The following is an 11,880-nucleotide window of genomic DNA, read 5'->3' as shown; positions in this document are numbered from 1 at the left end:
AAAAGTTAAGTGGGGGTGCAAGTTACTTTTCAGCCACCCTGTATACATAACGAATTATTTATTTTAAAATGCTCATGAAAATCAAAAAGATACTAAACCGTCTAAATGTAGAATTTGTTTCGTAGCCTATATATATGAGAAGCGTACGAATTCGATTGGTTAACATGGATTGCGTATTTATCAACATATCGAATAAGTAATTTTGCTTTAGGTCTGATTCTCACCTCAATCTGAATCGCAAGATTCAATTTGAAAACATATGATCAATAATCACAAAATATATCCATGGAAACACAACACACAAACATTTCACAACCACCACATCAAAATTCTCAATTTTCCTCTACAAAATAGGTTGCCCCTGCAATTCCAGAGGGTCTCGCCCTCGCGAACTTCCACCTCCTATAGTGACCGACTTGAGACACAGATCGTCCATCATGGCTGCATCAGACTCACCAGCTTCTTTGGAAGATGCTTTCAAAAGTTTCTCCAAGTTCGGCAACACAGCGAGTGACGGAAAACAGATGACACTCACTCAACTGGACAAGTGGCTGAAACAAGCCTCTATCATAGACGGGAAGAAGATCACCACCACAGACACTGGCATCTGCTTTAACAAGGTACAAAGAGGGTCGAAGACCATACAGTATGACAACTTTGTCAAGTTCCTGGAAGATTTAGCGACGACCAAGAAGATGGATGCGAAGTCCATGAAGGACAAGTTGGCTTCTTGTATGGCTCCAGGGACTACGAACACCACGCAGGCTACCAAGGTATGTTTAGCCTAGAGAATTAGAGCAGATTGTAATTTGTTATCAAGCGAGATTAGTTCGGCCCATTGATGTATCGATGGTTTGTCCAAAGTCCTTTATTATACTACCTATTTTAGAGGAGAGTGGGCATTTTCCATCTCTATATTGGATTGAACTAACCTTGTAAAATATAATTTATTCATTTTTGTAGCCTCCGGAATTTCTGAATGAAAGAGTACCTAATCAAGGTTACGTACCTTCGTTCTACGCAATTTCTTTTTAAACACATTGACCCTGTAGGCCTACCATTAGTTTTTCAAATCATGAAACATCATTCTAATCGCAGATTCGTAGTTTGAATTCACAATACAAAGACATTTCAAACATTTGGGATTTAAAACCGCTTTTGGTTAGGCTATGGAATAGGCTGGAGATAGAGTCTGACTCAGAGTTTTAAAACTTTAAAGCTTTACTAAAGTTGATGTGTAGTGATTTCCCAACTGAGGAGCCTGCTAAGAGAATGGTGTTTCAATTTTTTGAAAGCCTGATTATGGCCTTGATTATTTAAAATAGTTATTCGCATTTGTGAGCATTTATATAGAACCTGTTCCACATGGTTTCCAGGTTGGCGCTGTAGATCGATTGACTGACACTTCCAAGTACACGGGGGCTCACAAGCAGAGGTTTGACGACTCAGGCAAAGGCAAGGGTATAGAAGGCAGAGAGGACGTGAAGGACAATGCAGGATACGTCTCAGGGTACAAGGAGAAGGACACTTATGACAAAAAAACAAATAAATAGCTGTTATAATTCTCTAAATACATAGACCAGGACATGAATGTTGCCTTATTTGTAAAAAATATGAAAACAAATTAGTATAATGGAACTGCAATGTACAAGCAATCCTCCACTAAAGCACAGTGATTACAAGTGTAATCTAAAATGTCCTTTAGTTCGATTATGTTCCAGTCTTCTGTAACAACACATCAAAGTATGAGTGAACATGCATATTGTATTTAGAGAGAATGTGCATTGGTGTTTCATTATATTGTATTTAATTTTTGCTACGTTTTTTTATTGTCCGTAGTAGGCCTATCTGTTGGAACAAAAACTGAAAATGTTTGACTATACCTACTTACTTTATACTTTCTTATGAAATGACAACCATACGAATGTAGGAATTTAAGAAAAGTCTTTCCCGTCTTTCCGGGAAAACTGATTACCCGTTTCTCTGAAAAGCATTGCCTAAATCTTAGTTTGTTATACCTTCAACAAATAATATTTATTTATACAATTTAAATTAAGTTACTCTACTTCGAGGTTGCCAGTTTTAGTTGCTGGTTTGCGATATTATCATTCAATACTTAGTTTAATTTTACCCCATTGCTGACAGTTCTTCAGTAAAAAAGGAGTTCCCAACTTTCAAACATAGTGGCTCAATGCTTATCGTGCACTGAGCTACTATCAGCGATTATTTCTTACTCATTTCTGAAGGTTTAATTCCTCTACGGTCTTCCCCACAGTCTTTCCTGTGTTGCAATCATGAGATATCAACCTAAAAAGTTTTAACTACGTACATTTTTGTGTCTTATTCCCTAATTATCTTAATCCCATAGGCCTTATGGTCCAAAAGGATGTCTAAAGTTCATGTTATAATCACGCCAATGTGATATCTCATTTTATTGAGCAGATATTACACATGTTAGTTTCCATGGGAATATAAAGGAAACGGTACTGACGTATTATACGGAGGCCACTTATTTTACAGCGCGCTGCGGCGGTTAGGTTAGGTTGGGTTATCATAAGTTTTTATGACTCATCTCGTATAGTTAGATTCATAACGAAACTAGGAAAGTTCTACAAACATATTTATGATAACCCAACTTAACCCAACCGCCGCAGCGCGCTGTAAAATAAGTGGCCTCCGTATAATACGTCAGTACCAAGGAAACTTAAATATTTACAATTTGCTTAGAACAGTTCAGGATAGTTCACAACAGTACACTTCTCATTTGCTTATATCTCTCTAAATTATTTCATATCATACAGATGCACAGCTGACTGAAAAAAAACAACCGAATCCCATTATTCTTTTTCAGTGGAAATTTCATTGATTATAGAGAGTAACCATTACAACTGTAATACTATTATAACCGAAGTCTCGTTCTGTTTAATTTTTATCCTTGGTGTATTCCTCGTTGCAGAACTATTTAAATATGAATCTGATTAACGATGGAATTTATTTTCGCTTTGGGTCTCAGTTTATATCTTAGTTGAACAACCATCATTCACTTAAATAGAAGTGTAAACCTGTTTATATTTGGGGAGGAGGTTCATATCACATGGTCTACTAAGCTATACTTGGTTCCAATTCTAATTGCGGATTTTTTTCATCGTCAAACCCCACCTTGTGTGGAGTAGCTCAAGGGGAACCGGAGTTTTGCCAACGGGTGTCAGGTAGATGGGGGGAAGCCTTCGGCCACCTCTTGGTGCGGAGATTTGCCAACGGTGGTGGTGGGAGAAAGAGTGTGACGGAGGGAGGGAGAGCGATTGTCAGGGTTGTCTACGCTTGGCAGTTATGCGCTTGTCGCAGTGCGTTAGGTTAGGTTAGGTTAGGTTAGGTTAGGTTAGGTTAGGTTAGGTTAGGTTAGGTTAGGTTAGGTTAGGTTAGGTTAGGTTAGGTTAGGTTAGGTTAGGTTAGATTAGGTTAAAAATTCAATACATTTCCTTTCACAGTCAGAGGTTCATAACTCCATTACTTTGAACACAGTCAGCATCCTGCTTGGTTTGTCCCCCTCCCGCTCTCGCACAACCTACAACCGTTGGCAAAACTCCGCAGTATGTGGAATTCATGGATGGGGGCCCTTTCTACCTGATACCCGTTGGCAAAACTCCTACACTCAGATCAAGAACACCCCGTTGTGTGTAATTAAGATTGTTATTCCCTAAGTAGTTGCAGTCGGCTTTACGCCATGTATTGTGGAGGCGGTCATTAAACGGTTTACAACCTTGAGGCAGTAACTATAAGAGGTTTTGTTGTAAAGGATATGTTTAACTTTTATGGCATTATTGGCTTTAAATCCCAATTAGACAATTTTACTGCTAATATAATGGCTGTTTACGTTTAGGTACTAGCTATAAAGTCCTGAGGGTTTTGAGCGACGCATGAGTAAGCTTGGAAAAACAGACATGCTATGTCTGGTTTTGAAAAACATTCGCACGAGAGCTATGTGTCAGATATCTAGAGGTAGGTTTCATGAAAGACTAGCAGAGTCGTGTTTCTTGGTAACAATAATAAGACATACTTTACGTTTAAAAATTTTAAATTATGTGGTTCGGTAGGATTGACTCCTAGGATTATACAACACTGCCAATGTATCTTGTATGAAGAAGGGAAAAAACATTTCTCAACAAATGGCTAAGCAAATCAAGTCTCACACATAACATAAAGAGTTTTATGTCAATAAGTTAACAAATAAAAAGTTAGTTAAAACGTTGCCAGACTAATGAGACAGAAACTCATGACATGGTGTGTAAAAAATGGAAGTACGTTTTTACTTGAGTTACACAGCTTACGTATATTTCAATGAGCATTTCAATGAATTATCAAGAATGTTAAATATCCCTCCGAACGTTTTATTCTATGGTATATGTGTTATATTATACTTATAACTCTGTTCCTAATAATACGTGTCCATAATCAAATTACTTCATTTCTCTATTAAATTGTTAAAAAATTAACTAAAACAGTGTTTTTCTTGTAACCATTATTCAAGGGAGTTAATCTTTTATCTCTCTCAAATATTCTTTTAATTTCGATATTCCCATTTCTCAACATAACCCCCTGGTCCTTCTAACTGTTTCTCATTACCCTTTCTAATTTTATTCTCTTTTTCTTAATCATTAACTTAATTATTGTGTTCCTGATATATGGAGCCCCTTCGCTACAATTATCCATTGGTACTTCGCACCCAAATATTGTTTAGTACTTACTCTGCAATCATCCATTGGTTTGTACTTCTTTTATAGTCTTAGGACTGAGCAATCTGTTTTCATACTAACAGTAAATCCTTTGTTTTTCGAAAATGCATGTTTAACGAGTTAATTTACTCTAACCAATACATAAAAGTTAAAAACAAGTCACAACGCGTTTGACGGATGAAAAATCTGAAATATGAATTGTGTGGGTAACCAAAACATGATACAGTAGTTCACGTTAGCAAATAAATATTACTTCTTTTATTAAAAATGCTGTAGGTTTCTTTAAAGGAATTGTGCATTTTTTTATCAAATTTATTGCCGAATGCTTGCCCTATTGTTCCCGCGGAGAAAGCCAAATTTAGAAATCACCCGCCTTTTCTGCTGCCGACTTGTCAGGTACGGGTGTTCGTTATCACGTGATCAGCTGATCAGCTGGTGCAGACGACACGTGTAGCCCCTATCAGCTGATCACTGGTCATCTGATCGCTACATGTCTTTATTTAGCTAATTGACGGCAGATGTTCCCACAAGATATCAGCGTCTTCACGCTCCCTCAACCCATTACCTGTTTAATGAGTGGACCATGTTTATAAGCTGGGTTTACACAGATTTTATTTCTCGAATGTTTAGCATCTCTTGGCGTTTTACCAGAAGATGTACATGCTAATTGGATTCTACCAATGTTACAAGTGGGTGGTAGTTTGAGTATTTGTAAAGTTTGAATATTTTAATCGAAACGATCAATAAATTTGTTGTAGACATATGTTTTGAACAAAGGTAATAAATATATCACAGTTTCACCTACAACCTAAACAACAGATGTGGGGCGGAGACCCGAAACAGCTGAGATTTGGGTAACTCATAGCTTAGACACTCATAAATTGGCGTGTTATAGACGGACAATATCTGATGAAATTTATCCTGTATCAATTATATAGCATGAGATTTTCTTCCGATAAGTATAAATTGACACCTTTTAACTTCTGGAATTGACAATTTCTATTAAAATTAATTTGTAACTTGAAAATCGAAATGGTAGAAGCTTCGTATACTAATGATAAAGTGGTCAAATTTCTCGAATTTAATTACTGCTTCGGTTAAGAGATGGTTTTTAAAACACCGTCGTTCTACTTTTACCTGTTAATTAACGTGAGTTCAAAACTATAAGAATATACATTCCTCATAGGTTTCCTCCAGTTTGAGGGATAGCTTACTTGTCATAATAAGTAATTTAGTTGATTTCATATTCTCCAACGTCTTATCGAAATAGGAAAACATCAGCATAGCTTAAACTTACAAACATGGAAATGTATCAGTTTCAAAGGTATGAGCTTGATCAATCTTGTTTCTCCACGGACAGTATTCCCAAACTAAGGTGATTTGAAAAGATTAAGAGATTGAAGGCCCTGTATAGATTGATGATCTCTGGTGTACTGAGGACCGACTAGGTGATGATATTAATCAGATATAGACGCCTGGTCATTAACATGGTCGACACACATTACTGCAGATATATGACGATGGCTTATCCACTATCTGACGACGACTGATCGCCAGCAAGTGACTCAATGTCGAGGAATCTGCAAGATAAACTAGATATATCGACTATGATGTATGTAAAGGCTCTTCTACCGTTGATCTTTGTAAGGTTAACATTTGTGGTTTGGGTCTTTTTTATGCCAGAAGCGGTCGTCCAGACAAGAGTTTAGCAATTGTTCATGGGAAAGTCAAAGGTTGAGGAAGTTAGGTTAAGAAAACCTGAAAACCTTTGTCAGCTTAGCATGAGTTTGTTGAACTACATACAAATGCTGTAGTAGAAAAATATTTGAACTTCCGCCTCCTTTGCTTGTACAATAAGTATAAATCCTACTCGAATTAATTGTAAGGCACATACAGTTAAGCCTTTCCTCTTAGCCTTCCTTATATTTCGTAATAATGATATCTTTTCCTTACGAAATATAAAAGTATTAAAAGTATGATATAGGCCTACAAAGTAAAAAGATATGATAAGTGAAAAGGTATGATACCAGCATCCTATATTTTTAAATTGAATAGTAACTAACGAAAAATAATCAAATGTATAGAAATTAAATAACTACGCAATAAATCAAATCCGATGTCATCCAAAATCCCAAGGATATGCCTATTTGAGAATCTTTTCCATTTGAAGTCGCCTATTGATGAATCCATCATTGGTAAAAATCTAATTCCAAAGCTAAAACTATTTGCGTCTGGCTCTGTGGTTATTATACACCACTTTATCAACAATAATAAATTAATTTTAAAACAATTTTCTCACCTTTTAAGGTGTATTTTGCATAATAATTATTACGTTCTTACAAAAGTTATTAGTGTTATAATTAAATTGTTGGAAGTTTTGCTACTTTTGATAACTTTTTGACCAAATTGCTTATAAACAAATTTTCTCATACTTAAAGAAAATTATGTTGTATCCTTTGTTTTCAATTTTGATAAAATTCTTTCAATCCTCGCAACGACTTAAACCAAGAACTACCTGGAATTTAAGAATTGATTTGGTAAAGGTATAAAGTAGGAATGTCAAACCCATCTTCCGGTTCAACAGAGATGGAATATGTTGATCGCGTAGTGGTTATTCGCTGGTTGAGTTTCCTTGAGGCCCACATTCCCTCTATCAAGGTCTCCCAGGCTTTGATGAATCTACGCGACACACTATCTCTACCAACTCTTGTAAGTTGCTGAGGTTGTCATCACCTTGGCAGATTAACTGGTAAGTTGCATGTACAGTATCAGGGGGAAACTTATAATGCAACTTGTTGCTAATACAAAAATATTTGAACTTCGGCCTCCTTAGCTTTTCAAGTTTTATATAAGAGTAGATGGAAGCTATTTCACTCATAAAAAAGAAGTTGACAACAGATAGATGATATTCAGCACACCTCTTGATTGTTAAACTTATAACATTTTAAAACTTAAAAAAGATGAATGGAAGAACTGTTTTTGAAACAACAACAAAACCAATATAGCTGTGAACGATTAAAGCATACCAGAATTTTATATATTGTTGAATTTATGATCATAAGGTATGTAGGCCTACTGATTGTGGTGAATTAAAGACCAACCCATTAGCTTATATATGGGCCCTATTTAAAACTTCAAAGTGTACAGATTTTTTCATTACTTTTCTTAATACCTTTAGACCACTTGGTGAACTCTTTAACCACTGTTGACTGTATATTTTTGATAATTTTCTAAGAGTTTGCAGCTTTTATTAACCATACAAATGCAAGGGAAAATACCCGTTCACATAGGCCTAGGCCATGTGTACGTATCCAGCAAAGCAAGGGGTGAGCCGGTGCAGTACAAGGGAGATCTGTACCAATTCTGTACTGAAAAGATGTAGTGGCAAGTGCCAGGATCCAAACCCAGGATATCATTGTCATGGATCCGGAGCCAGTCGCGCCACCTACTGAGTCACTAACTCACCTAAAAAGACCAAGATTGATATTTCTCAAAAAGTATTTCTCCGGGAAAAACCAAGACTATTTGCAATTTCATTTCGAATACTTTTAAATACCATGTAGCCTAACCACATTACCACATACAAACATACATGAAGAGATAAACACATCGTAATTCCCACTAGCCGCTCTCACAATGTACAGATGATTGATAGTCTACACGTTATATGGGACCTCTACACTACATACACTGTCTGTCCACTGTCCACTGTCCAGTCATCTATCAGCTGTTTTGTATCTCTGGTGACGATCGGACTAGCAAGTGAGCAGCTGTGTCAAGCGTGCTGTGATGTATCACTTGAGAAATAATTGTCTACGTTCACTATCCACCAGTAATGTCTTTATATTTACACCTTTAGAATAAAGATAGAACAAATATATTTGTGGAAATTTACAACAATCGTGTGTTTTGTATTCCTATCATGTTATGACACTAGATAAATATGTGTCAATAAACACATACAAAAAAACAACAAACAAATAAACATTCGATAGCATTTAAACGCATCTTCCCTTTTTATACCGCTGGTAACCAAAGTTTGTGCGGTTTAAACCAATTTATAACCGGTAAACTTTGAGATATTTTTACGATTTTCTGTTTCATATTTTCTTAAAGGAACGTCGATGTCTTTGTCTTGAGTGGTATTTTTGTAAGTCAATTCATTCAATAAGGTAATTGGAAGCATAGAGACTACGAATAGTAAATTTAATACAAATGGCATAACACATATCATATTTTGATGACTTTGTCTAAAAAATTAAGATCAATGATATATTCATAACATTGCACTACAAGATGAGTTAAAGAGATCAAACAAACCCCCTAATTAGATAGATGCGGTGTGGATTTGGTTGGATTACTCAAAATTATTTATGTTTTTACAATCTTTTACTACTCAAATGAATCGTTAAAGTGATATGTAATTTTTGCATCGAACAAATTTATTTGTATCTTTTTCGAGGCTATGTAATATCCATTATTCGTTGTCTATACATTATATTTAGGATTTCTTCTATATTTTAAAATTAATCGGATTCCGTTCGGTTATCAATATAAAGATTATATTAGTTCAAGAATATAACACCTCTGACGGTTTAAACAGTGGAAAGATTTTATGTTACAACACATCTTTGTGATTTAAATAATTTCCAAATTTTTTACATAGGCACACCAAAATATTAGAAGTCAAAACTAAAAAAATAACAGCATAAACCCACTGAAAGATTCCACTGTGAGCAACAGGTCTACAACTACAACCTGGCAATTTATTGCAGCCACTTGATCTCGGCACAGGTTGCCATTTGCCATTACACTTGACGCATCTGAGGGCCATCAACAGTCGATTGGGAGGTAATGACCGAGTTACCCAACCGCTGCCGAACATCTCTGAGGTTAGCCAACCAGCTGATGTATGTGTGTCACTCATAGGCGCTCACAGCTCAACTGACGTAACGATAATGTTTTGCGATTATAAGAGTTACTTGGTACCGAGATTTCTCTCGGTTTCACCAAAACGAGGGTTTACAGAATGCATTAGATGCGGTGAGTTGGCAGGTTTAGGCGGTGATGTCTTGAGGCTATGTTGAGGGTCCAATATCCTTCCTGTGTTTAAAACAAATATTCATAATCGGTTTGTCGAAACTAAATGTTGGTGTATGGTTATCTAGACGAATCGAAAAGCTGTACCATTCCTAACTTTCGAAGCTAGCCAACACGATACTCCCAAATAAACAGCAAAGTAATCTCTGTATGATTATCAGTGAAACACCTCATGACTCAAGGGGGATTCGTCGATGCCCGTAAAGATGAACATCTTATGGCAGTATTCTTACCTTCATGAATTATAATCTAGAATCATACGTTGTGAATTCTATTAAATCTTTTGGAATTTGGTTCTGCACAAATTCAATGATTCAGACTAATGGAGTTTTCCACAAAAAATTATTCCTGTTTGTTAATACAACGGTATATTTGGGCAACTTTCAAATTCCATTAGAGGAAACCACCCAGTGAGTTTTATATCTACCTCAATTTTGGAAATTTCAACCCGTGTTTTTGTGCTAGTTTAAGTGACTGCACGGGACTCACTTGTACAGTTGCTGTACAGAACAAGTAGTCTGTTAGGAAACTAGATATATTTCTCATCACAGAACTGACCATTGCGATAATAACTGAGATAATTGGTTAAGCCTCAACAGTCATCGCAGCAATTAGTTCTGCTTTCACACTAACGCGCTTTGAATGTGTATTACTCTATAGATAAAAGATGAAGTCATCGTAACAGTTTCTAGTTGCAGTGGTTAACTGTCAGGTGAAGAAACTAGTTGAACTTGCAGTTTTGATCAAATGAGCTCCTAGTCTTGGAAAAAGTATTCTACTTCAAGTCCACAACAGTTCTTTGTTTTCGAAAAAAGGGTTCTAAATTGTCTATCAATAAATTTGGACAATATACTCTCGGGAGTTTTCCAGATTTGCAGGTTGGCAATAAAAAAGTTTCTTAGTAACTAAACTTTGCGAATTAGTACTAAATTACTTGAACGCGATGAAGATACACCATTAAACATAGTTTAAGGTAGATAAGTGAATGGTGAGTAAAAAATTAATGGCGTGAAAGTTGTCTCAACTATGACCAACAGATTTAGTACCCAGAAACTCTTATTGCAGGCCTTTCTTAGTATTGATGGAAAAAAGCTAAAATCCAATCCGTACTCAGTGACCTATTCAAGCATTTCAACTCAGCAATACTTTGACTTAACTCATTTAGTTTTTTTTCACGCAAAAATGCTCTATCAAAAACCAGAAACCTCCATTACCACGCCAAGCCTACCCGAACATATGCGCAACCGATTCCACATTTACTGTCCAGAAGTTGCGCGGGTTGGATTGGCAATGGAGGAAATAAACCCAGCTTTGTACTACGTATTGTCTTCAATGGATTACCATTACCATTCCTACGGACTTCCATGACTATATATACTCGTACATCCCACGGTGAACGGTTACCCACACAGAGGAAGTGATATGATACCACGGGAGAGACCACCTTGGAGACTGCAGCTACCAGGTGCAATACAAGTCACTCACAACCTGGTAGTGTAACAATATCAACATCTTGCTACAATTAGCAAGAACAGTGGCCCACACGGAGGAAGTGATGTGATACCACTGGAGAGACCACCTTGGAGACTGCAGCTACCAGGTGCAATACAAGTCACTCACAACCTGGTAGTGTAGCAATAACAACATCTTGCTACAATTAGCAAGAACAGTGACCCACACGGAGGAAGTGATATGATACCACTGGAGAGACCACCTTGGAGACTGCAGCTACCAGGTGCAATACAAGTCACTCACAGCCTGGTAGTGTAGCAATAACAACATCTTGCTACAATTAGCAAGAACAGTGACCCACACGGAGGAAGTGATATGATACCACGGGAGAGACCACCTTGGAGACTGCAGCTACCAGGTGCAATACAAGTCACTCACAACCTGGTAGTGTAGCAATATCAACATCTTGCTACAATTAGCAAGAACAGTTACCCACACGGAGGAAGTGATATGATACCACGGGAGAGACCACTTGGAGACTGCAGCTACCAGGTGCAATACAAGTCACTCACAACCTGGTAGTGTAGCAATAACA

At 36.8% G+C, this 11,880-nt stretch overlaps 1 protein-coding gene across 1 annotated transcript; it reads left to right on the top strand.

The window, feature by feature from the left end:
* Nucleotides 1–292: 292 nt before the first annotated feature.
* LOC129001467 (tubulin polymerization-promoting protein homolog) lies at nt 293–1,591 on the top strand. Its single transcript, XM_054428764.1, has 2 exons — nt 293–773; nt 1,377–1,591. Exons 1-2 carry the CDS (start codon nt 438–440, stop codon nt 1,551–1,553), a joined length of 513 nt encoding a protein of 170 aa, XP_054284739.1. The 5' UTR covers nt 293–437; the 3' UTR covers nt 1,554–1,591.
* Nucleotides 1,592–11,880: the final 10,289 nt, after the last annotated feature.

This window comes from Macrosteles quadrilineatus, unplaced genomic scaffold, assembly GCF_028750875.1.
Source record: "Macrosteles quadrilineatus isolate MER2022 unplaced genomic scaffold, UCM_ALF_1.0 Scaffold_8__2_contigs__length_117827958, whole genome shotgun sequence".
In the NCBI taxonomy this organism is placed as follows: Eukaryota; Metazoa; Arthropoda; class Insecta; order Hemiptera; family Cicadellidae; genus Macrosteles; species Macrosteles quadrilineatus.
This window is presented reverse-complemented; position numbering and strand designations above follow the sequence as displayed.

Coding starts and splice junctions, on each gene's coding strand:
- LOC129001467 (XM_054428764.1), top strand. CDS start 438: ATGGCTGCATCAGACTCACCAGCTTCTTTGGAAGATGCTTTCAAAAGT. Junction 774..1,376: donor ACACCACGCAGGCTACCAAG/GTATGTTTAGCC, acceptor CATGGTTTCCAG/GTTGGCGCTGTAGATCGATT.